The sequence below is a fragment of the Coregonus lavaretus genome (assembly GCF_964263955.1).
Source record: "Coregonus lavaretus genome assembly, chromosome: 39".
Taxonomy (NCBI): domain Eukaryota; kingdom Metazoa; phylum Chordata; class Actinopteri; order Salmoniformes; family Salmonidae; genus Coregonus; species Coregonus lavaretus.
Window position 1 is genome coordinate 4,503,967 of NC_140026.1, and position 27,449 is coordinate 4,531,415.

A 27,449-nucleotide genomic window follows, 5' to 3' on the forward strand; every position below is an offset into this window, starting at 1 on the left:
CACTTAACCTTATTTTCATCGTATTTTTATCATTTTACAAAATAGATCAACATCCTAATGACAGATATTTGACGTTTTCCATTTCTACAAATAGGAATGTTAAGGAAATGTTAAGAAATGTTTTTTTCTTTTAAAATGCGTACTTGTAATATTTATTTTAAAAAATACTAACCAACCCTAAGTTATTTCCCTCCTTACTGTTAGGTGACATACACTGAGTATACAAAACATTAACAACACCTGCTCTTTCCATGTCATAGACTGACCAGGTGAATCTTGGTAAAAGCTATGATCCCTTATTGATGTCACTTGTTAAATGTCACTATTTTGACATATTGTAATTAGACCATGTTGCTTATATAAATATATATATACTGACTCACTGTCACTCAGTTGGTTATAAGCAAGTTTTTTCTTTTATTTTTTATCTAAACATTGAAGATATAAATGTATTTGCCTTTTGCAGATTCTAAAGATAAATATATTGGAATTCTTCGCAGGAGCTCTAGCACATTCAGTAGCTTATATAGTTTCAGTTCAAACAATCAATACATCTAATTAAAAATATCATGCATGTTTTAGAGAAAAGACAATACTGCAAATATAAATAAATATTAAGAACACTTATTCTATGTGTCCAATGATTGCTTTGTTGTAATAATCATCAATGAAGTCAAAAAGTCAAAAACCCATGTCCCTTGACGCAGATTGACATTTATTGGGATGAATCTTGTCCTCGAGGCAATGCTGAGGGGTTTCCCCTAGATGGGCCAGCCGCGAAGTTAAAACTGGCTATATTGTAATTGTATGATATATTTGGACAAGAGGCTATTCAACAGTGGAATAGAACTGACTGCTGTCTACACAGAGACATATGCTGAAACACACTTTGCCATCACTCTTTCAATTATTCCATGTATAATTCTCACGTATGATTCCAGGTGTATCTGATCTTTCACTGTAATCTTTCAAAAGGTTTTCTGCTTGGCCATAAAGACCCTTAGCTTCATTGTAGACAGCACTAGCTGCTTTCTCTGCTGCCTCCTGTACTGTCTCTGCCTCCTCTGCTGCAGTAGCTCCTACTATCCCTCCTCTTACCGCTCCTGCTGTTGCGGCGGTTCCAGCAACAACTCCTACAGCTATGCCTATCCCTGAACCCACTCCCATGGTCGCCCCTGTCTCTGCTGCAAGTGCTGGTCCTGCTACCTCCGCCGCGACTGTTGGCACTGTTTTCATTGAAGCTGCCATCTGACGTTTGACTAAATGAACCAGGGGTTTTGTAGCGAGTGTGAGTGGGATCCCTGTCACCAGTGCCACCCCAAGGAACGCTCCTACCACTACACCTGTTGTTATCCCTGAGAGTTTGATCAGGAGCTTCTTTCTCGCTCTTTCTTTAGCCTGTTTTCTCATCTCTTCCTCTGACATCTGGCCTTTTAACTCCTTCCTAAGACTCTCTATCTCTGCTTGTATTAATCTCTCTGCCTCATGCAGCATCTCGTTGGTGTAGCATCCTCCTCTGTTCTCTCTCACCATCTTCTCTATGGTGTTGAGTAGCTCTGCTACTTGGTACTGGTTGCTGTGCTGACCCTGCTGATTGGTGTTCCAGTATTTGTTGTCGATGACGTGACAACGGCCACCACATTTCTCCACAAGCTTGTTCAGTTCATCATTCTGTTGGACAAACTTCTCAATGGTCAAACCATTGAGCTGGTCACCATGAGTGAAGAGGACTGTGGCATATTTGAAGGCCTCTGGAGAAAAATATGTCTCGATTTTTGCTACCGCTTCATTCTCGTGGACTGTATACCGTTCCACTTTCAGTGCAATGAGAAAGGCATGCGGCCCCGGAGCACACTCTGTTATACATTTGATTATTTTAGGTTTCAGCTCCTCTTCAGTTATGTCAGTGTCAAAGAATCCAGGTGTGTCAATCAGGGTGATGTTTCTTCCTTTGATGTTCTTGGTCTGCACTTCACATATTTGTGTTGCGGAGGTGGAGGAACTGTCTGCGAAAAACACATCATCTTGTCCGAAGATTGTGTTTCCAGCACTGCTTTTACCTCCTCCGGTTTTCCCCAGCAGCACAATCCTGATGTCTATAGGGAGGGTTCATAATTATAACTTGAAATGGATCAATCATATAGAAATAATGTATATGATTTAAAGGTGGGGGTGAAGTGTTGTAACTCACCTTGCTCTGGTCGAGCACCCAATACGAACCCTCTGAGATGCAAAGCATTCTGGGCAGTCTGAAAAGCCTGTCGATTAGAACAAACAATACAACTGCAATGAAGGATTGTGACTGTTATTATTAAACAAATCTGTAGTTATGGATGTTTTACACAGTATTATATAATGGCTTCAGAGAATCTGAAATGTGATTGGCTGAAACATATGAAACCTATTGTCACGATACCAACATTGTACAAACGATACGATATTAGGCCAAGTATCACGATACCAAGTAGTATCGCGATACCACGGTGGAAAATCAGTGGCATAGCATCCTGTTCGCCCCGTCCCCCGGACACTTGTTAACGTTTTCTATACGTTCTCCAAAAACCTGTCACTAAAATTCACACTGTACTCAATTACATTTTACTTTACACTGTTCAGTGTATAATAGAATACTGCATATAATGGCTAATTTGCTCATATTTCCAAAGGCCTACCTGTGATTTGGCTGGAGGAATGGGAGGAAGGAATGTACATGCATAATGATCTGCATGTCATTGTATCAGTAAGGAGAAAACACTGCATGAAACCTTCTTTACTCTTCAATTAACACAGACACACACACACTCTCCCTCCATTCCTTACACACTCTCTCTGTCACCCTCACTCTCAGAAACACAGCACACCACTCTCTCTCTCTCTCCCACAAACACACATACACACCACTCTCTCGCTCTCTCCCACAAACACACATACACACACTGCTCCCAACTTTTACAACATTAGGCACCAAACAGAATTGAAGGAGCACCAGAAATAAATTGATTTTGATATAGTTGAGGCTTACAGGTTGTTAGCTAGCTAGGTAACACGACGGAACAACGTTGTTTGTTATCAAACCAATAATTAGCGACCCGGGATTAGTTTAAAATGGCCCGCGACATGGTTTTAGAAATTATATAAATTGTGTGTGACTCCCAATAGAAAGAAATCTCCGGTAATATGGGTCATATTTTTTTAACCGTTTAGGCTGGAGATAAGCCATTTTCTTTGCTGTAAAGCTGCAAGCATGCCTGTCCATTATCCCTCTCTGACACTCAGAGGCTGCATGACAGTGAACTTGCAAAGTCTACTCAGACTGGTCTGTGCTCTTGGTTATAACAGGCGATGAAATTATACAATGTAACAACATTGCTCGCTTTGCACGCTGCTCCAATGTAATAAGTGTACATATCTAACAACAGAAGACTCATCAGGGTCTGGGTCTGCATCCCCGCTCGCCATCACGGCTAAATTATATATTTTTTAACTGACGGAGGAATAGACGCGCATGAAGAGCGGACGGAGAGAAGCAGGTGAGTGAGGGCTGTTAGGGGATGCAGCTGGCTGATTACAGCTAACAAAGGTGATACGTGCATGAAAGAGAAGTGGATATTATTGGACCAGTGCTTACAAGAGACTAGTGGCTTTAGCTTCAATTCAACTGAATTTATGAACAAAACAGACTTTATCAACATTTTATAACAGGCGCCAGCAGGTTCTTTAGATTGGTAGGGCTGAAAAGGTCAGTAGTATTATATAACTAAGGTATTCTAAAATGTTAGAATAATAAGAATCATGACATTTTGGAACCGTGATATTACCGTGGTACCGGTATACCGTGCAACACTAATTTAAGTTAATGGACATTTTGTGTAATTCTTTGAGACCTTCTTTAAACGTCCCTCCTCACCTTGGTAGAATCTCTGTCATTGGGATGGACGACAATGCGGATAAGGAAGGGGGTTCTGCTCGCTCGGTTCTGCTCGTACCGACGGATCTCTTCTAGCAGAACCTGCGTTGCCACGTTGTGAGGGAACTGGAGAACCTCACCAGTTCCAACTACAGGGAAGGCAACGGAACGGAAGCCCCGGTTCTCACAAGAGGTCAGGATTTTCCTCACACCCTGCCTCAGAGCCTGAGAGAGGACCAAAGGTTAAGGGTTAATGGAGGTTCAAATGTCATAACACACACACACACAAGGGGACACACCTGTACTGCTGGTCCCTGGGAGTTGTTGTCCCAGTGTGCACAGCTGAGGAAGAAGACACGGCCAGAGCCGAGACCAGACAGTACATCCACCAGGACGTTGTCACCAGGTGCAGTCTGTCCCCCTGATTCCCTCAGAAACGCTGTCATCAGCGCCGGTCCATTTGCCTCCAACAAGACATTACCAACACGGGAGGAGAGAGGGTCACTACCAACCATGGGGGACACCAGGGCATCCACCTTCAGAGAGACACACAGAGAAGAGGAAAGAAAGAGATAAAGAAATAAAGAAAAAGGGTAACAGAAAAAGGAAGAGAAAGTGTAAAAGAGAATGGTAACATTGAGTCAGTATGAAGTCAACATAATTCACAGAATGTTGTTGAATCAAGAATGTGGCCATGTCAGTGTCTCTCTCTCACCTGCTGCTTCTCTATGGTTCCCTGGATGATCTCCACCTGGACACAGACCTCTGGAGCGGCTGCTTCCCTTGCGGAGGCAGAAGTGGTGTCTCTCTGAGGAGCATGTGTAGTGGTAGTGGTGGTGCTGGACTCTCCCTCCCAACCAGAAAACTCCCTCTTACCCTGTAACAGCCTATCACAGGCCTCCTGCATGGCTTTCACTGCCTCTCCACTCACATCAATCAGAGTGACCTTGGTAAGGATGTGCTGTTCCCTCCCAAAGTCCCTCACTGCAGAGACTATGGCCTCAGAGCACACCTTCAGAGGAACGCCGAATATCCCTGAGCTGATGCAGGGCATGGCCAGGGTCTGGAGCTCCAGGGTCTCTGCCAGATCCAGGGCTGCCATTACTGTCTTCTCCAGCAGAGGGCGCTCATTCCCACCTACGCTTCCCCCTACTGGTCCCACCGCATGCAGCAGCATCTTACAAGGCAGATTCCCTCCTGTAGTCTCTACCACTGTACCTGTGGGTACTCTCCCTATCTGCCTAACCAGATCCCTGCTGGCCCGCTGTACCTCAGGTCCCCCAGCCTGGCTCAGAGCTGCAGCCACACCTCCAGCGTGATCCAGATCCTTATTGGCTGCGTTCACCAGTGCGTCCGCCTGTTCCTTGGTGATGTCACCCTGACAAACCACTACCCACAGCCCTCCCTGGAGGCAATAGCTGGTGGCTGCGACCGTCTCCTCACATCTTGGTCCGGCGCCCGCTTCACCGACTACGCCACCATGGTTCTGTTGAGGGCGTCCCACAACTCTTCCACTGGACTGGTCTATCAGAAAGTCCCCGATCTCCTCCCTCAGCTCCTGAACCTGCTTCAGGTGGCCCAGCAGCTGCACTCTACACCCAGGACCATACCTGGCCACCACCCGGCAGCTGCTCTGGTTCATCTCCTTCACCTTCTTCTCAAGTTTGGACTTCAGTTCAGCTGGGAGGACACCGTTGGGCAGGTCAATCTTCTCCTCCCCAAACTCACCCAGCAGATCCTTCTCAGCCTGGTCCAGTTTCCCAGAGGAGAGGGCGAATAGACGGAGCTCTGTGTCCCCCAGCTCTACCTCCACCTGGCCTTCAAACCCCAGCAGGCTGCTCAGGTGCTCAGGCCTCCCATACTCCTTCCTCAGAAAGAACAGGAGGTGGAGGGACACCTCAGGCACCACCCGCTCCATCACCGTAGATATTTTATCTTGAACCAACTGTCTGGCTATCCAGACTTCACTTGAGAAACCCTCCAGCACCATCTGAGCTGAGTCAAGGCGCGTCACCCTCACCCCTGGAACAACCTTACCTAGATCCTTCTCTATCACTTCCCCTAGAAGACGGAGCTTGGCCTGTCCCGGACGACAGATGGTGTTGATCTTCTGCTTACATAAGCTCAGACAATGAAGTACATGTTCTTGACCACCAGGTGGCAATGTCTCCACCGGGAGGGAGTGGCGAATCTAGAGATGGAAAACAATTGCAGGTTATTTGCAGGGTAATTCCACTGTGATACTGATTACCATACGTCATTATTTTTCTATTCAAATAGGTTTATGGATATATTATTGAATCCAGCTGCTTTCTGGGATATCTGATGATTCTCCATTGTAGTGACTGGGGTGGTATTTTTCTGTTTACTTTAACATATAAATAAATAATAATAAATAAGATTCCCATGATTTTATTTAGTTAAACATGATTTTATTTAGTTAAAACTACTTTTTCCTCAATATTACAAAACCACACATTTATAACTCACAGACTGGCAAACATTCATGTGTGGGATAACAGTACAAATACAACAACAGTGCATTGACGTCTGTGTATTTTGACCTCTGATAGATTAATTATTAATGACTAATTATTACACCCTGAAACTGTGTATAATGTGTTAGAAATGTGTGAGTGTAGGACCAGTAAAGGCTATGGCATTGAGCCACTATTTAGCAATGTGAGTAAGAATTAGGCCAGACAACAAAGACAACTGAGAAACTAAGATAAAGAGGCCTCCCAATTTAGGGAGGGGAGAAACTGTTATGAAAACATGGTGCAGAATATTGTGAGAACAGCAATAACTGAGTAATGCAGGGAGTAGGGTATGTGTGTGTGTGTGTGTGTGTGTGTGTTTGTGTGTATGCATGTGTGTATATGTGTGTGTGTGTGTGAACTGATGGTCAGTAGAGCAGTTTTAGAGTGGAAAACTACAGCCCGCCTACAGAGGGGAGGGATTTTTTTGTATGACGTATGAGTATAAAAGATGGACTCTGAAATTGTGATGGCAGAATTCTCAATGAATAAATATCTCTGACTATGCAGACCGGGACTCTGGCCGTTACTTAAATCCCAAAAGACTTACAACCTTTTGGGAGACGCACAGAGACACTAAAATAGTTTGTTAAATAATTCACGTAACAGCTTGGTCCTTCTGAGCCGGACTCCAATACCCTGTTTCTGTCATTCCAGGTAACTCTGAAAACCGTCGACGGACGAATTATACATTCGTAAATAGAAAGTCCTGCCCTTTGACATTAAGGGTTAAAACAGGCCAGAGGACACCTGATTAATGACAGAGACGGTGACGGAATCCAAACCTACATTGAATCTCGGCTGCAAGGATAAGGTCAGTAGTCTTTATTCATTACTTGGTGAAATTGATTTGAGAACTTGCTAAAATATTGAAAAGTAGCAAATTGATCAATGCGTAGCCATTTTAAGTGAAATGTAGGGGACTGTCAGGAATTATCAAGATTACATTGTGAGGATAGACTCCTCCGTAGAGTAGGAGATAATTCTGGGGGACTAGTCAACCTGTTGGTGGGTCCGTAATGATTCACGGTAATAGGCCATTACCAAAAGAAACTACCCGGTGTTGAAATAGAAGGAACTATTAAAAGTACACCTATGGGATGTAACCTGTAAGAGATTATTGAACAGTCAACAAATAATCTGGGTTAAACAAATACAAAAAGTACACCAGAAGGAATTAAAATAGCATGTGTGAGAAATAGAATATTAGTAAAGTCAAAAGTCACAAACAACTGTAGATTTTGCTGTATCTCTATCCGTTCTGGAGCCTTATAAACTCCAGGTTACCGATATAACACCAATAATCATGTAAGGTTGTTTACGTGTGAGACCTAATGTTTGCTCAAAAGTCACATCTATGAATAATTCCAGGTGGTTGTATAGAGGAGGGAGAACCCATTCCTGTTGTATGAGACTGTCAGGAATTATCAAGATTGCATTGTGGGGATAAATCCCTCTGTAAAAGTATGAGATAATTCTGGGGGACTAGTCAAGATTACATATACAGGAAGGGGTGATTCAAGGTGTTGTTGTTTGAAGCTATTTTGAATTACTTGTTAAATTGACTTGTTATATAGAAGAGGTGGCTAAGGGATTTTTAACAGTACCAACCATGGGGGGCAAATCCTCACAAGAGGTCCCAGAATTTACTGGGGACGAGAAATACTTGATGTAATTAAAATGGAATCCAGGGATAGAAGAAATCTCCATTATGTAACCAGGTGGAGGGAGAGGTATGGTTTTGAGGGATGTCTAGACGCAGATAAACTCGAATCCATGCTTAAACAGATACATAAGGTGTGTAAAGGAGAAATAAGCAGTGAGAGAGAGAGAGAGAGTAGGAGGGGGCCAGTACCCACTGATAGCCTTCCCTAATCTATTGGCGGGGAATGAAAGGGGCCCCAGCAACCTTAGATGTATACAGTAATAATAATAATATGCCATTTAGCAGACAGGCCATGAACACAGAGGACGTGGCCAGAGCGGTAGAAGGAATGACCCACCCCAAAACAGGAATAGTAAGGTTTGGGCTGCCGTTAGAGGGCAGTGGGTTTCAGGGGATGCCCAGAGGACACTTTTGCCATGGGCCGATCACGGAGAGTATGTTGGGAAAATAACTGAATTGTGTAATAGCCTCAGGGTTCAATTCTTGGGCCGACACTTTTCTCCGTGTATATCAATGATGTTCTCAACTGGTTTACCTGGTTAAATAAAGGTGAAATAAAAATTTTTAAAAAAAGAGAGACATGCAATCCATCATGAGCAGAATTTTTTATTTTTTTTATTTTTTTATTTCACCTTTATTTAACCAGGTAAGCCAGTTGAGAACAGGTTCTCATTTACAACTGCGACCTGGCCAAGATAAAGCAAAGCAGTGCAATAAAAACAACACAGAGTTACATATGGGGTAAAAAACATAAAGTCAAAAATACAACAGAAAATATATATACAGTGTGTGCAAATGTAGCAAGTTATGGAGGTAAGGCAATAAATAGGCTATAGTGCAGAATAATTACAATAGTATTAACACTGGAATGCTAGATGTGCAAGAGATTATGTGCAAATAGAGATACTGGGGTGCAAAAGAGCAAAATAAATAACAATATAGGGATGAGGTAGTTGGGTGGGCTAATTTCAGATGGGCTGTGTACAGGTGCAGTGATCGGTAAGGTGCTCTGACAACTGATGCTTAAAGTTATTGAGGGAGATAAGAGTCTCCAGCTTCAGAGATTTTTGCAATTCGTTCCAGTCATTGGCAGCAGAGAACTGGAAGGAATGGCGGCCAAAGGAGGTGTTGGCTTTGGGAATGACCAGTGAGATATACCTGCTGGAGCGCAGACTACGGGTGGGTGCTGCTATGGTGACCAATGAGCTAAGATAAGGCGGGGATTTGCCTAGCAGTGATTTATAGATGGCCTGGAGCCAGTGGGTTTGACGACGAACATGTAGTGAGGACCAGCCAACAAGAGCGTACAGGTCACAGTGGTGGGTAGTGTATGGGGCTTTGGAGACAAAACGGATGGCACTGTGATAGACTACATCCAATTTGCTGAGTAGAGTGTTGGAGGCTATTTTGTAAATGACATCGCCAAAGTCAAGGATCGGTAGGATAGTCAGTTTTACGAGGGCATGTTTGGCAGCATGAGTGAAGGAGGCTTTGTTGCGAAATAGGAAGCCGATTCTAGATTTAACTTTGGATTGGAGATTCTTTATGTGAGTCTGGAAGTTGAGTTTACAGTCTAACCAGACACCTAGGTATTTGTAGTTGTCCACATACTCTAGGTCAGACCCGTCGAGAGTGGTGATTCTAGTCGGGTGGGCGGGTGCCAGCAGCGTTCGATTGAAAAGCATGCATTTAGTTTTACTAGTGTTTAAGAGCAGTTGGAGGCTACTGAAGGATTGTTGTATGGCATTGAAGCTCGTTTGGAGGTTTGTTAACAGTGTCCAATGAAGGGCCAGATGTATACAAAATGGTGTCGTCTGCGTAGAGGTGGATCTGAGAGTCACCAGCAGCAAGAGCGACATCATTGATATACACAGAGAAAAGTGTCGGCCCAAGAATTGAACCCTGTGGCACCCCCATAGAGACTTCCATAGGTCCAGACAACAGGCCCTCCGATTTGACACACTGAACTCTATCTGAGAAGTAGTTGGTGAACCAGGCGAGGCAGTCATTTGAGAAACCAAGGCTATTTAGTCTGCCAATAAGAATGCGGTGGTTGACAGAGTCGAAAGCCTTGGACAGGTCGATGAAGACGGCTGCACAGTACTGTCTATTATCAATCGCGGTTATAATATCGTTTAGGACCTTGAGCGTGGCTGGAGTGCACCCGTGACCAGCTCGGAAACCGGATTGCATAGCGGAGAAGGTACGGTGGTATTCGAAATGGTCGGTGATCTGTTTGTTAACTTGGCTTTCAAATACTTTCGAAAGGCAGGGCAGGATGGATATAGGTCTGTAGCAGTTTGGATCTAGAGTGTCACCCCCTTTGAAGAGGGGGATGACCGCGGCAGCTTTCCAATCTCTGGGGATCACAGACGTTATGAAAGAGAGGTTGAACAGACTAGTAATAGGGGTTGCGACAATTTCGGTGGCTAGTTTTAGAAAGAAAGGGTCCAGATTGTCTAGCCCAGCTGATTTGTAGGGGTCCAGATTTTGCAGCGCTTTCAAAACATCAGCTGTCTGAATTTGTGTGAAGGAGAAGCGGGGGGGGCATGGGCAAGTTGCAGCAGAGGGTGCAGAGTTGGTGGCCGGGTTAGTGGTAGCCAGATGGAAAGCATGGCCAGCTGTAGCAAAATGCTTGTTGAAATTCTCGATTATTGTAGATTTATCGGTGGTGATAGTGTTTCCTAGCCTCAGTGCAGTGGGCAGCTGGGAGGAAGTGCTCTTATTCTCCATGGACTTTACAGTGTCCCAAAACTTTTTGGAGTTAGTGCTACAGGATGCAAATTTCTGTTTGAAAAAGTTAGCCTTTGCTTTCCTGACTGCTTGTGTATATTGGTTCCTAACTTCCCTGAAAAGTTGCATATCGCGGGGGCTATTTGATGCTAATGCTGTACGCCACAGGATGTTTTTGTGCTGGTCAAGGGCAGTCAAGTCTGAGGAGAACCAGGGGCTATATCGGTTCTTAGTTCTGTATTTTTTGAATGGGGCATGTTTATTTAAGATTGAGAGGAAATTACTTTTAAGGAACAACCAGGCATCCTCTACTGACGGAATGAGATCTATATCCATCCAGGATACCTGGGCCAGGTCAATTAGGAAGGCCTGCTCGCTAAAGTGTTTTAGGGAGCGTTTGACAGTGATGAGGGGTGGTCGTTTGACCGCGGACCCGTTACGGACGCAGGCAATAAGGCAGTGACAGACAGGACAGAGCCAAGAAAGAAGAGGAAGATGCAGAGTACCTAATTGCCACTCTGGGAGAGATGGCGGGTAGAACTAGAAACTTAGGAGAGAGAGGAGATAAGGCAGGAAAGAGTGAAGGCCACGGGGGGGGGGGGGGCTTTAACTGTAACAAGGGAGGGCACTTCGCCAAAGAATGTGAGGCCCCGTGTAAATACTGTGGCAAGATAGGCCATAACTTTTCCCGCTGCAAACATAAAGGAGAGGGCAAGAAGGGAAACCGGGGAGAGAAAAGAGAGAAATGTCATGAGCACTCTCTCTCCCTGGTAGCAACATTAATTGCATTCAATTCTCTGCCACTCTGCTCACTCTCTCCCTACTCTGCCTAACGAGCTCCACCTGGCTCCGCCCTGCTCTGCTCTTGTTACCTGGCCAGCTGCACTGCATTTCCCACTCACCATCCTCACCTTGCCTCACTCTGTTCTAATTACTCTGCCAGCTGAACTGCATTTCCCCACTAACCTCTCCCAGTATATCAAGCCCTGTTTTTCAGCCAAGCCCTGTCAGATCGTCTTCAAACCCGGACCAGTAACCTGCCTGTCTGCGCTCTGACTCCTGTTTGTGATACCGATCCTTTCTTGACTGCCTCCTTGTTCTACTGCCCCGTCTATCCCGACCTGCCTTCTGGACCTCGACTACTCTCCGATCTTCAGCCCCTCCGGTAACTCGATTCTGCCTTCTGTCTCTCACCACGATATTTGCCCAGCCCTGATCTGTACCTCTGCCTGCCATTCATATTGCTGTTGTGTGTGTGTTCCCCCAGGTCTCCGACCACCAGATGAGCGTGCCCAGACGCTTCACCACCCTCAGCCCGATACGCCGCTCCATCACTGGGGAACACACACACTAAGCATTTGGACTGGACACCCCCGGACATTTGGTGACCCCCGGAGCACAGGTACCCACAGGACCCTGAAAAACCCCAGAGCCCCAAGCACCCCTGGAACCCCTGACACCCCTGGCACTCCTCTTCCCGCCTGAAACCTTCAATAAAGAACTCTGAATTTGAACTTGCGCTCTTGGGTCCTCTTCTGTCCGTGACAGAACGATCTGACCATCATGGACCCAGCGCACTCCCTGACCACGATGGAAGAAGAGCCAGAGATGACTGCCCTACAGCGGCTGGAACGCTCTGAGGGAGACATAAATCGGATGGCTGGCGACATCGCTTCCCTTCTCCAGCTATTCAACCAGCAGCAACAACAGTTCCAACAGCAGCAACAACAGTTCCAACTGCAGCAACAACAGCTAGCCCAAGCCCTGCAACTACTCTCAAACCCGGCTACTCCACCTGCACCCCCCCCTGGTCCTTCTGTTCCTGTACCACCGACACTCCTTCATCCCTCCGCTGGAGGTCCCAATGCTGCAGGCCCGGCAGTGCTGCCACCAGATCCCCACGCTCCTGAACCAAAGATTGGGAACCCGGAACGTTTTGATGGCAACCAGAAGCAAGTAAGACCATTCTTGAGCAGCTGCCGAATCCAGTTTGCACTACAGCCCAGGACTTTCTCAACAGAGGGAGCCAAGGTGGGGTATGTCATCACACATCTCACCGGTCGAGCTCGGTTGTGGGGAACGGCGGAATTCGACCGGCAAACCCCAGCCTGTGCCTCCTTCAGTGCCTTTGAGGAGGAGATGTTAAAGGTCTTTGACCTAGGCTCGCCAACAGCCGAAGCGTCACAAGCTCTGCTCACCATCCGTCAGGGCAATCGGACAGTGGCAGACTTCTCCATTGACTTTCGTACCCTGGCCAGTCAAAGCTCGTTTAACCCAGAGGCACTGGTGCAAGCCTTCCTCCATAGCCTGGCGGACTATATCAAAGACGAGCTTGTTTCCCATGACCCGCCCTCAACGCTTGATGCCGCCATTGACCTTGCCGTCCGCATTGACCGCCGTATACAGACCCGGAGGAGGGAGAAGGGCCGTCTCAGTCAACCTGCCATCCGCACTCGGGTCGATACCGCTTCTGTCCAGCCCCTGCCTGTCAAGTCCCATAGCCAACTCAATCAGCCTGAGCCCATGGAGATTGGCCGTGCCTCTCTGACTCCCGAGGAGCGTCGGCGCCGTCTAAGCTCCAACCTTTGCCTCTACTGTGGTGGCGAGAATCACCGTGTCGCCACTTGTCCGGCAAAAGCCGCAGCTCACCAGGTGTAGGGGAGATCCGGGTGAGCTCAACAAGCCTTCAGTCTCCCTCCATCCGAAAGACCCTGCTTCATCTCCGCCTTCAGCTTTCTGACAAGACTCATACATTGGCCGCCCTTGTGGATTCCGGAGCCGAAGCAAACATCATGGACCCTGAGCTTGCACAGCAACTGGGCGTGAACCATCATCAACTGACACAACCCATTCCTGCACGAGCCCTGGATGGGCATCATCTTGGCACTGTCACTCATATCTCCGCCCCTGTGACAATCCTGCTGTCAGGAAACCACCAGGAGTCCATCCAGTTTCACCTCCTACACTCACCTGGCCAACCACTCATTCTTGGATACCCGTGGCTCCGTCAGCACAACCCCCACATCGACTGGGAGACAGGAACAGTCCGTGAGTGGGGAAGGAGTTGTCACCAGACCTGTTTAAGGGGGGCCACCCTGCCCGTTCACCGGGAAAGATCTAGCGCTACCCCCGACATATCCAATGTTCCGGCCTGTTACCACAGCCTGAAAGAGGTGTTCAACAAATCCAAGGCGACATCTCTACCCCCACACAGACCCTATGACTGCGCGATTGATCTCCTGCCTGGCACAGCACCTCCCAAGGGTCGTCTGTATTCACTGTCAGCCCCGGAAAGAAAGGCCATGGAGGACTACATTAATGACTCTCTTGCCGCCGGGATAATTAGACCGTCATCTTCCCCCGCAGGAGCGGGATTCTTCTTTGTCGGCAAGAAGGACGGTTCTCTTCGTCCATGCATAGATTACCGGGGTCTGAACGACATCACGGTTAAGAATCGCTACCCACTGCCCTTACTTTCGTCTGCCTTCGAACTGCTGCAGGGAGCCACTGTATTCACAAAGCTGGACCTTCGCAATGCCTACCATCTGGTGCGGATGAGGGAGGGAGACGAATGGAAGACAGCGTTCAACACACCAACCGGCCACTATGAATATCTCGTCATGCCCTTCGGCCTCACCAATGCCCCAGCAGTTTTTCAAGCCCTAGTGAATGATATCCTCAGGGACATGCTAAATACGTTCGTATTTGTGTACCTTGACGATATTTTAATATTCTCAAAGACTCTGTCAGAACACACGCACCACGTCCAGTTGGTCCTGCGCCGCCTGCTGGAGAACTCTCTTTTCGTGAAGGCAGAGAAGTGCGAGTTCCATGCCAAGACCGTTTCATTCCTGGGGTATGTGGTGACCGAGGGCAGCATTCAGATGGATCTCACGAAGGTGTCGGCTGTCACTTCCTGGCCAGTTCCTGAGTCTCGGAAAAAGTTGCAACAGTTCCTGGGCTTTGCCAACTTTTATAGGAGATTCATCAGAAACTATAGCACAGTGGCTGCACCCCTCACGGCGCTAACCAGCACTAAACAACCGTACCAATGGACATCAGCTGCTGATAAGGCCTTCAATATCCTCAAGACATGTTTCACTTCTGCTCCCATCCTCCAGATGCCAGATGCAGCTAGGCAGTTTGTGGTGGAGGTGGATGCTTCGGACGTGGGAGTGGGTGCAGTGCTTTCTCAAAGAGCAGCTGAGGATGGCAAGATGCACCCCTGTGCCTTCTACTCCCGTCGGCTAACCCCTGCCGAATGCAACTACGACATTGGGAACCGCGAGCTGTTGGCTGTCAAGCTCGCCCTTGAAGAATGGCGGCACTGGTTAGAGGGGTCAAAGGAACCATTCGTAGTGTGGACAGACCACAAGAACCTGGAGTATATCCAAACAGCCAGGAGGCTGAACTCCCGTCAACAGCGGTGGTCTCTGTTCTTTACGCGCTTCAATTTCACGCTCTCCTACCGCCCGGGATCTCGCAACATCAAACCTGATGCTCTTTCCCGGATGTTTCAGAAGGACGAGACCACCGCCATGACAGCCCCCATTCTTCCCAGCCACTTGGTCGTAGCGGCCCTCACCTGGGAGATCGAGAAGCAGGTCATGGAGGCTCTTCGGGACCAGCCAGGTCCAAGCACCAGCGCCCCCAACCGTCTGTTTGTTCCAGCAAATCTCAGGTCACCTGTGATTCAGTGGGGGCACGAATCCCGTCTGGCCTGTCATCCCGGCATCACTCGCACCCTTCATCTGGTCCGCCAGCGGTTCTGGTGGCGGCGGATGAGACGGGATGTCCGAGAATTCATCCGAGCTTGTCCCACTTGTAACCGAAACAAGACCCCCAACCAGCCTCCTGCTGGGTTGCTGCAACCCCTACTCATACCCAAGAGGCCCTGGTCCCACGTTTCACTGGACTTTGTTACGGGCCTTCCGCCCTCTGACGGACACACAGTCATCCTTACCATTGTTGACCGCTTTAGTAAGATGACCCACTTCGTGCCCCTTCCCAAACTACCCTCTGCTAAAGAGACCTCCCAGGTGGTCCTGGAACATGTGTTTCGTATCCATGGCCTACCCCAGGATATAGTGTCAGACCGGGGCCCGCAATTCTCAGCAACCTTTTGGAAGGAGTTCTGTCATCTCCTTGGGGCCACCGCCAGCCTATCGTCTGGATTCCACCCGCAGTCAAACGGCCAGACTGAACGCATGAACCAGGAGCTGGAGAAGGCACTGAGGTGTGTGGCTTCCCAAAATCCCCGGGCCTGGGCTCAACACCTGCTCTGGGTGGAATATGCCCATAATTCACTCACCAGTTCCTCCACCGGGCTCTCCCCCTTTCAGTGTGTCTACGGGTATCAACCTCCACTGTTTGCCAGCCAGGAGGCGGATGCCACCTGTCCGTCTGCTCTTGCGTATGCCCGCCGCTGCCGCCGCACTTGGGCCCAGGCTCGCACTGTGCTCCTGAAGTCTGGAACCAGCTACGCCGTCGGTGCCAACCGACGGAGGACCCCAGCACCTACTTACCGGGTTGGTCAGAAGGTCTGGCTGTCTGCCCGGGATCTGCCGCTGCGGGTTGAATCACGAAAGCTGGCCCCTCGCTTCATTGGTCCTTTTCCTGTGCAGAAAGTCATCAGTCCAACGGCGGTCCGACTTCAGTTGCCCGCTTCCATGCGGGTCCACCCCACCTTCCACGTCTCCAAGGTCAAGCCGGTCCATGAAAGTCCCCTGGTCCCTGCAGCTCCGGCGCCACCTCCTCCGCGCCTCGTAGATGGCGGTCCTGTCTTCACCGTCCGGCGGCTGCTCCGCTCTAGGCGAAGGGGTAGGGGTCTCCAGTACCTCGTTGACTGGGAGGGATATGGTCCAGAGGAGAGGACCTGGATCCCGGCCAGGAGGATAGTGGACCGGACCCTTATCACTGACTTCCACCGACTACATCCTGATCAGCCTGCAATCCGTAGGGGCCGTCCAAGAGGGGTTCCTAGCCGTCCTGCCCGCCCTGCTTCCTGTCCTGTGCCTGACCCTGCTCCTGTCGCAGTGCCTGTCCTGTCTCCCGACCGTGACCCTCCAGCTCCTTCTGAGGATGAGGAGATTCACTCGGACCGCTCGGAGGAGTTCTGACCCGCCGCCTGCTCCCCTCCACCCTCCCGGCATGATGTTGTTCTTGGGACTTCTGGGGCCGTCCCTTGGAGGGGGGGTCCTGTCATGAGCACTCTCTCTCCCTGGTAGCAACATTAATTGCATTCAATTCTCTGCCACTCTGCTCACTCTCTCCCTACTCTGCCTAACGAGCTCCACCTGGCTCCGCCCTGCTCTGCTCTTGTTACCTGGCCAGCTGCACTGCATTTCCCACTCACCATCCTCACCTTGCCTCACTCTGTTCTAATTACTCTGCCAGCTGAACTGCATTTCCCCACTAACCTCTCCCAGTATATCAAGCCCTGTTTTTCAGCCAAGCCCTGTCAGATCGTCTTCAAACCCGGACCAGTAACCTGCCTGTCTGCGCTCTGACTCCTGTTTGTGATACCGATCCTTTCTTGACTGCCTCCTTGTTCTACTGCCCCGTCTATCCCGACCTGCCTTCTGGACCTCGACTACTCTCCGATCTTCAGCCCCTCCGGTAACTCGATTCTGCCTTCTGTCTCTCACCACGATATTTGCCCAGCCCTGATCTGTACCTCTGCCTGCCATTCATATTGCTGTTGTGTGTGTGTTCCCCCAGGTCTCCGACCACCAGATGAGCGTGCCCAGACGCTTCACCACCCTCAGCCCGATACGCCGCTCCATCACTGGGGAACACACACACTAAGCATTTGGACTGGACACCCCCGGACATTTGGTGACCCCCGGAGCACAGGTACCCACAGGACCCTGAAAAACCCCAGAGCCCCAAGCACCCCTGGAACCCCTGACACCCCTGGCACTCCTCTTCCCGCCTGAAACCTTCAATAAAGAACTCTGAATTTGAACTTGCGCTCTTGGGTCCTCTTCTGTCCGTGACAAGAAAAGAGAGAAGAGCGAGAGAGAAGTCCATCCCCCAGCTTTGAGCGTGAGGAAGAGGAAGATAAGGCGTGACTAGTCCTTGAGGGAGAAATAGTAGACTCTAGTGAGGGGAAGACTAAGGAACCCTTTGATCCAAATTGTGAGGTGTTTGAATTGGCTACTATTGACTTAGCACTTCAACAGGAACAGAAACCTTATTTGACATTGAGAGTAATGGGTAAGACAATTAAATTCCTTTGTGATACGGGAGCCTGCAGGACAGCAATCTGTGCAACAGACAAGCCAGATGGAGTCAGGATTGATGGGGAGAAAATCATAGTGCGATCTGCCTCTGGTCATCAATTTATTGAAAGGTTATCAGCCCAATAACCCTAAAACATGACCAATCAGGATGAGAGGCAACCATTCCCATCCTGATATCTAAGCTGTGTCCGAATGAGAGGGGAATGAAAGTACACATAGTCAGAGACAATATGGTGGTCTGTGGGGAAGGGGAGCCATGTTATTGGTATAGGCAATATTTGTTAAGGGGGGGAATAACTGATATTCCCCGAACCTTGATGGAACTTGCTGATGATGTAGTACCAGGCCCCACTAAAATGTCCCCCGATGACCTACACTGTACTCTCTGGTATAACAAACACCCAGGTCCAGATGCAATCTATGAGGAAGCATTATTTAAAACCACAGAAAGGACTATAGCCTTGAAATGGTTTCACTATGACAACACCCACGCAGCAGTGGAGGTGGAACTAGGGCCCCAAAGTTCAGGGAAAGATGGAGCCCACATGTGTCCCTAGCAAAGGAGCCAGCAGAGGACTGGAAAGACATGGGCCAGTGGGTATCCAAGGGTAAGAGGATCACTGATTGGGTCAATATTGTGAGTGGCAATCAACACAGCCCATCCACAGATAGTACATTTAGATGAGAATAGCAGATGCTGAGGAGAGGAATACCTGTTGACAGAACAACAGGAGTCAGACTTAAAAGAAGTTCCAGAGCATTTGTGGTCCCGGGGTCCAGCAGACATAGGATTAATAAAAGGGGTAATTCCAGTACAGGTGATACCCAAATCTAATCATAGGCCATATCAGAAGCAATACCCTATGAAACCAGAAGCAATAAAAGGTTTGCAGTTTACCAAGAGCAGATTGGGAGGGACCTTGAGGGAGGGCCAATTCCCGGGGAGATAGTGAGGCCAGAAACAAAGGTGCAGTGTCCTGGAAATCACAGTCTGTTTTTGTTTTTTTCAGTTCTGCTGGGAGTACATTTGATGATGGGGTTTTGTGTTGAATTAGAGACAGTGAGACTATTAGTCAATACCTAGGAGAGAAGAGAGGTTACGGTAGCAAAGACAGACAAGAAGGAAATGGTAATAGTGGAGACAGGAGTGAGTGGAAGTGTTACAATTGTGACAAAACGGGACATTTTGCTAGAGAATGTGAGGAACCGTGTAGTTACTGTAAATATTTAGAATAATGGTAATGTTTGGTATACTATGGGATGGAATTTCAATTGCCTCTGAACTCTGTTTTAACTTTCTGGTGTTAATTAATCATCCACACTGGTAATTTCTAAAGGCATGAGAGGAGGACTTTAAGATAGTTTATTTTACCAATAAATAAAAATAAGGGATGGCAATTGGATGATAAATTACCAATATTACCTAAGTGATTGTTTAGGTAGGTGGTAATATTGACACATGGGCAGTGACATGTGTCAAAAGGAGGGATGGATGGTAGAACAGATTAGACAACACTTTGTTGCACATGGGATTACTAATTATTAAAAAATAATAATAATAACAAAAAAAGACTTTTGTTCAAGATGTGTTATCTGTGCTCAAAATAATCACCAGGGCAGACAAAGGGCACCTCAGGGTGAGTATCCTCCGGCTAAGTACCGTTTCCAACAATTGGAAATGGATTTTATAGAGTTATCACGGAGTGAAGGAAAGAAATTTAGAGTAACCCCAGATAAAGATGGGTTATCCCCCTTTGAGAAAGTGTTTGGAAGACCTTACAGAATGCCACAGTTGGCAGGACCAGACAGGCAGACATAGAACTAGAGAGCACCCTAGCAGAACACGTGAGAAGATAATTTATTAACCACACCCGTATGTCAGAGGTTTTGTTCCCCACAGGTGAACTAAAGGAGAAGGTGACCCACTCTATCTAACCAGGAGACTGGTGAGCATCCAGTCCCTAAAAGAAGAAAAACTGGAAGCAGACCTGTTGGGAAGGGCCCTACCAAGTCCTATTGGTTACTGCCTTTGCCAGCAGAATAGCTGAGAGATCCATCTGGGTGCATGTCACACACTGCAAAAAGGTAAACCCAGTTACACCTGACGAACAAACACAGAGTTAGGAGAAAGAACCGATCACCATTAGGGCTCGGGGGTTGGCTCCTTAACGAAGATTCCCTTACCCTGTCTGATCATCCCTGTGTGAGTTCGATAGAAGGTGAAGCAATGGGTTGGCCTCTGGCGTCTGACATGTTCTCAGGGCGAGGGTGGGGATTCACAGGTCTCCTGACGGTAGGTAGCTGTCTGATTGTGGGGGCCATATTCCTAACACACTCAGGCCCTCCTGATCAGCCAGAAGTAGTAGTTAACCTAACACAAGTTGATAAAATAATACCTGAGCACAGTCTACGAAGGCATAGGAGACAGCTAGACGTAGGGAAAGGGGAAGTACTAGGGACTTTAGGGAAGGACATCACCATATGTATGTCACCATGTACATCCTGGGACTATGTAGTTGCTCATACCAAGCGGGGGGGGGGGGGGGGGTAGTGCAAACTATAGACCTGAAGGAAGTAGTACAGGTGGAGACGGGGTGTAGAAATCTTGACCTGTGGTTGGAATGGATTCAGTATATGGCAAGAACTATGTCTAAAGAGGACTGTTATGCCTGTGGGACAGCCAAACCAAGGTTAACAACTACTCCGTTCCCCTTGACAGGCTTTAACTCTCTGTCAGGTTTATCCTCCATGATTAAATTGTTCAAGCCACCTGGGAATGTGGTGATGGAGTCTTGTAGTAACTTGCACTATCTGTATCCCCCGATAACAAAGTCACCCCGACCTAGGTTGCCTCCGTTTGAAGTCAGGGGATTCTTATTGTTTTTCTAGGACTAGTAAGATAGGATACAGGGTAGGGCATCTTAGCTCCTGCTCCCACACAGAGAATGTCACAACTAAAGAGACCATGACTAATCTCTCCTCTTTGTTGCAGCAAGAAGGCTTTTAGGAACCAAAACCAGGCCCGTGCTGACATCTGGTGGTTGTGTGGTGATAACAGATTGTGAACTCACCTACATACGCAAACAATGGTGAGTTGTCACGTAGAAAGTAGGACCTCCTCCCGGGATCCTTTGATGAAAGGATATATATTGATGGGATAGGAGTACCTCGAGGGGTTCCAGAAGAATTCAAAGCTAGGAATCAGATCGCAGCTGGGTTTGAATCAAGTCTTTTCTGGTGGTCAACAATTAATAAAAGCGTAGATTGGATAAATTATATGTACTATTGTCACGCCCTGGCTCTAGGGACTCTTTTATGTTGAGCCAGAGTGTGTAGAGTCTATGTTTTGTGTTCCTTGTTTCAGTTTCTAGTTCATGTGTATCTATGTTGGCCGGGGTGGTTCTCAATCAGAGGCAACGAGAATCAGCTGTTGCTTGTTGTCTCTGATTGGGAACCATACTTAGGCAGCCTGTTTGGCACAGTGTATTGTGGGATCTTGTTCCGTGTTGGTTTGTGTATGTACCCAAGGACTTCACGTATCGTTTTGTTGTTTTTGTTTGTGTGGTGAAATATAAATAAAAGATGTTCGCATTCCACGCTGCGCATTGGTCCACTCCTTTCGACGATCGTGACAACTATAACCAGCAAAGATTTATAAACCACACTCGTGATGCAATAAAGGGATTAGCTGAGCAGACAGCGGCAACTAGCTTAATGGCATGGCAGAATAGAATAGCTTTAGATATGCTTTTGGCTGAGCGGGGCGGAGTTTGTGTTCTGTTTGGATCTATGTGCTGTACTTTCATCCCCAAACAATACAGCACCGGACGGGTCCGTGACCAAAGCGCTTCAGGGACTAACCACGCTGGCGAACGAACTGGCTGAGAACTCTAGTATTGATAGTTAACTGAACGGTTGGTTTGATAACATATTTGGTAAATGGAAAACTATTGTTGTAACTATTCTGGGTGAAGTTATAGCTTCTATGGGTATACTTGTTCTTTGTGGATGTTGTCTTATTCCCTGTGTCCGAGGGTTGGTGAGCAAGGCGATGGAGAAGGCGGTTTCCCAACAGATGGTGAGATACGGCCCAATCCCGGACTCTGACCTAAGGAATGAAGGATATGACCTACCAGCCTTGGTGGAGGACGACGACGATCCAGTTTGAGACTGGATGTTTTCCTAGAACTATAAATCTCTAGTTTAAAAGTTATTGTAATGATCTTTTGTGTATTAAAGTCTCGTTTTAAGTATGATGTACTAGTTACCATTGCTAAAAAGTAACGTTACGCTTTTAATCATGGGGTAACCCTGATGAACCTGTAATGTTTTTATATGCAAACCAACTTATATACTTCAATGAGTGTGATTCATTTCTATAACAACATATATTTTGTATGTGTGTAATATTTAGTCAAAGGGTGGAATTGATAGATTAATTATTAATGACTAATTATTACACCCTGAAACTGTGTATAATGTGTTAGAAATGTGTGAGTGTAGGACCAGTAAAGGCTATGGCATTGAGCCACTATTTAGCAATGTGAGTAAGAGTTAGGCCAGACAACAAAGACAACTGATAAACTAAGATAAAGAGGCCTCCCAATTTAGGGAGGGGAGAAACTGTTATGAAAACATGGTGCAGAATATTGTGAGAATGGCAATAACTGAGTAATGCAGGGAGTAGGGTATGTGTGTGTGTGTGTGTGTGTGTATGTGTGCATGCATGTGTGTATATGTGTGTGTGTGTGAACTGATGGTCAGTAGAGCAGTTTTAGAGTGGAAAACTACAGCCCGCCTACAGAGGGGAGGGATTTTTTTGTATGACGTATGAGTATAAAAGATGGACTCTGAAATTGTGATGGCAGAATTCTCAATGAATAAATATCTCTGACTATGCAGACCGGGACTCTGGCCGTTACTTAAATCCCAAAAGACTTACAACCTTTTGGGAGACGCACAGAGACACTAAAATAGTTTGTTAAATAATTCACGTAACAACCTCTTACTATGGAAGATAAATGTCATTTCTAACAGGATATGGGACTCAGCGTGTACTGTGTAGGTGTGTCTGTTTAGTCTGGCCTCACCTCCTGACTGCTGACTGGAGAGGTTGTTGTGGGTGGAGGCTCCAGGCTGCCTCTCAGAGTGAGGGAGAGAGGTCCTCCAGGCATCTCCAACTCATGATTAGGTTTCTGAAGTACCCTCTCCTGTACTGGAATAATTACAGAGTCATAATAAGTTGTTGTTGTTTTTGTAGTTGTAATGTAGTAGTAGTAGTAGTAGTAGTAGTAGTAATAATAACAACAATAACAACAATAATAACAATAATTATACGTTTTACTGTATTTATGAATCATTTTGCATTTAGTCCAGAACTTGAAGAGTTAGAGGCATAGGCCATAGACGCCTGAGCAATGGAGCAAACGTAGCAGCTGCTTCCCCACTTTCAAAATAGGTTGCAAACATATGTTTCTGCACCCCCACTTTCTTAACAGAAAAGTATTATGATCCATTGGGTAATTTGTCGTTTTCAATTATTAGTCATGTTTTGAGCTAGTCTGTATTAAAATATATATGTCCATTTTATATATTATATAATAATTAACAGATTGCATTTTGCACCCCCTCCCCACGTCTCCTCAAGGTGAATAGTTTTACCCACTGGAAAGTTTTGCTTTGCTCCCACACCACTGTTTTGGTTCAGTGCTTTCTGTACTAGTTGCACACAATGATGTATATAACCCCTGGATTACTGATCCTATGTGTTGGCCATTGAGAGGCTTTGAAGCCACCAGTCGGCCATATTGGCATTCCCCAGTACGAGCAGTCCTCCATAGGAATACATGGAATTCTACAGTATTTCAATTAAATGTTTCAAGGACAAAATTACATGTATTTAAGTATTGTTGTTGTTGTAGTGGGGACAGGAACATTAGTACTCTCTAAAAATATACTTTAAGGAAACTGTTTTTATATACTTCTTCTTCTTTTTTTTCTTTTTAGCTCACATAATATAATTTAAAAGTATGCATTATTTATTTATATAATAGAATAAAAGTGTCAAAAACGAATGTAGACAATACTAAATTCATTTCTATATCTTCCAATATCATTGGTTGCACCGCTGGTGTTTAAAATGAAAAGGCACCTGCAAAATATTTGTTTTATCTATTTTGTTGTTACATTTGTATTGTTATTTTATGTCTTATGAGTTTTTTTAAATTAGGTGGGGAGAGAGGACGCGAGGAGTATGCAATTGAGATTCTCCCAATAAGTCTGAGTAGCCTTCCATCAGCCTACCAAAGGTTGCACCTTTGCAGAAAACTGCAGGTAGGCACTAAATCCACCATAGTTCGTTGGACAAAGCCTATGGGGAAATTAATTGAGTTTTTGTGAATCTTGAAGCATTTATGTCATCAAAAAAAGCTCATAAAGCACACTAAAGAGTTCATAATTCAAAATGGTCATGTTAACTGACTGATATTATCTCATACTATAGAACAAAACGTATAAGGCCTCTTAAGCCTGTGTTAACCTCAGACCTTATTTTCAGCATTCATACCAAAACCCTATTCTTTCTCAATTTATTTTCCCCATAGGAATGGTTGAAAGAACCAGAGGTAACTCATTTCCGGGTTTTGGGACTACAAGCTGTTGAGCTCTATGATTAGCTATCAAGTAGATAATAAGAAATAATCACTAGGCTTAATAATACAGTGCCTTCGGAAAGTATTCAGACCCCTTGACTTTTTCCACAATTTGTTACGTTACAGCCTTATTCTAAAATTGATTAAATTGTTTTTTTCCCCCTCATCAATCTACATACAATACACCATAATGACAAAGCAAAAACAGGTCTCTCCAGAGATGTTCGATCATGTTCAAGTCCGGGCTGTGGCTGGCCATTCAGAGACTTGTCCCGAAGCCACTCCTGTGTTGTCTTGGCTGTGTGCTTAGGGTCATTGTCCTGTTGGAAGGTGAACCTTCGCCCCAGTCTGAGGTCCTGAGTGCTCTGGAGCAGGTTTCCATCAAGGATCTCTCTGTACTTTGCTCTGTTCATCTTTCACTCGATCCTGAGTGTATCCCACTCCCTGCCGCTGAAAAACATCCCCACAGCATGATGCTGCCACCACCATGCTTCACTGTAGGAATGGTGCCAGGTTTCCTCCAGAAGTGATGCTTGGCGTTCAGGCCAAAGAGTTCAATCTTGGTTTCTTCAGACCAGAGAATCTGGTTTCTCATGGTCTGAGAGTCCTTTTGGTGCCTTTTGGCAAACTCCAAGCGGGCTGTCATGTGCCTTTTACCGAGGAGTGGCTTCCGTCTGGCCACTCTACAATAAAGGCCTGATTGGTGGAGTGCTGCAGAGATGGTTATCCATCTGGAATGTTCTCCCATACCCCAAAGAGGAACTCTAGAGCTCTGTCAGAGTGACCATCAGGTTCTTGGTCACCTACCTGACCAAGGCCCTTCTCCCCCGATTGCTCAGTTTGGCCGGGCAGCGAGCTCTAGGAAGAGTCTTGGTGGTTCTTGGTGACCTTCAATGCTGCAGAAATTTTTTGGTACCCTTCCCCAGATCTGTGCCTAGACACTGAGCTCTATTAACAATTCCTTTGACCTCATGGCTTGTTTTTTGCTCTGACATGCACTGTCAACTGTAGGACCTTATATAGACAGGTGTGTGCCTTTCCAAATCATGTCCAATCAATTTAATTTACCACAGGTGGACTCCAATCAAGTTGTAGAAACATCTCAAGGAGGATCAATGGAAACAGGATGCACCTGAGCTCAATTTCGAGTCTCATAGCAAAGGTTCTGAATACTTATGTAAAGTTATTTTTAATAATTGTGCAAACATTTCTAAAAACCTTTTTTTGCTTTGTCATGATGGGGTATTGTGTGTAGATTGCTGAGGATGTTTTATGTATTTAATCCATATTAGAATAAGGCTGTAACGTAACAAAATGTGGAAAAGGTCAAGGGGTCTGAATACTTTCCAAAGGTACTGTACTGTGCTGCTGAGCCACGTAATTAAAATTCATGGGGAAACTGTGACAGTGCTTCAAACAATTGTGCCGTAAAAAAGTAAATGTTGGAGGAAAAGCATAACGGTCAAGTAAAGTGCTTGCTAAGACACTTTTGTTATTCCTAATACTTTTGATGATATTTCTGTTTTTTCACCATTTGTTGTCAAATATCTTAATCAATCATAATTAGTCGGAAGTCACTATGGCTAATCGATTGACAGTCCAAACTGTTATGTGTGTGTATGTCGATTTAATTTACTAATTGTCATGGGTTATTCTGGCCATATTCATAGCAGTTTGGCCTGTCAATCGATCACTGTGTGTGGGATTGTCAGGAGAGAAGCAGGATATTTGTGTGTTACAGAGTTGGTAGGGTTTCAGACCTGACATTTAACCACTATGGGTGGGGTTTTCAGGGAAGGGAGTAGAATGGTGATCTAGTCATTAAAACACATTTTGAATATCATATATTGTGGCAAAACCTAAGAAAAATAGTTGTGTGTTCTGTTCATTAATATGGATTCCCCCTGTGAATAGAATTGCAATAAATGGTTTTTAAAATTCTAAAACAATTTGCACCTACAAAGTCAGGCGCCTACGGCATAAACTAGAGGAGTTGTGATATGATCTATAAAGTCATATACTGTATGTACATCTATAACGTTCTTAATTAATCTTAAAAGTTATTAAAACGTCTTTGATTGATAAAGTACTGCTGAATTAATCAATATAGCCTAATGAAATGCCTAAGGAATGTATTTATACATGTCTGTCTGCATCCTGTCTATGTGAAAGTGAAACTTAAGACTACACCATATATATTTGTTGCATAACATAATGATTTAACATATCCTCATAGAAAGCTTGAATATTATTGTTTTATCCAAGTGTAGGCCTATTCAAAGAATACATATTAATCAAATAGGACATAGAATAAATAAAACAATTATGAAATGAAATTGTGAACCGGCTTTCACTGTAAACCAAATTTCGAGTAGGCTATATGGTAAAAAAGGCACTCAATATCCGATCACTTCGACGAAACATTTTCATACCTTTCTGGTCAATAAACGCGATCTTGTAAACGTTGTCACCAACTGATTCTACTGGTCCACAATCTCCGCCACCGGATTTACGGCGAATTTCAAAGTACTTTTTTATCTTCTCTTTCTGTGATGTGTCCAGAGTCTGGCACTCGAAGAAAACAGGGTATTCCATATTATAAAGTAGCCTGACTATTACTTGTCGTTTAGAAAGACAAGTAAGTCGATCGAGGAGAATAAGGAAACAAAGAAATAGGGGAGCGTTGTCAAACGTTTTTATTTGCTTTGGGGC

The 27,449-nt window shown here is 46.0% G+C and overlaps 1 protein-coding gene across 1 annotated transcript; it reads right to left on the reverse strand.

Moving 5' to 3' along the window:
* Positions 1 to 403: 403 nt before the first annotated feature.
* LOC311113170 (uncharacterized protein) lies at positions 404 to 27,449 on the reverse strand. The gene is made up of 7 exons (XM_084156349.1): positions 27,170 to 27,449; positions 23,178 to 23,302; positions 4,623 to 6,098; positions 4,207 to 4,443; positions 3,908 to 4,132; positions 2,192 to 2,258; positions 404 to 2,096 (listed from the first exon to the last, which is right to left on the reverse strand). The coding sequence occupies exons 1-7, from the start codon at positions 27,330 to 27,332 to the stop codon at positions 904 to 906; spliced, it is 3,486 nt and encodes a 1,161-aa protein (XP_084012475.1). The 5' UTR covers positions 27,333 to 27,449; the 3' UTR covers positions 404 to 903.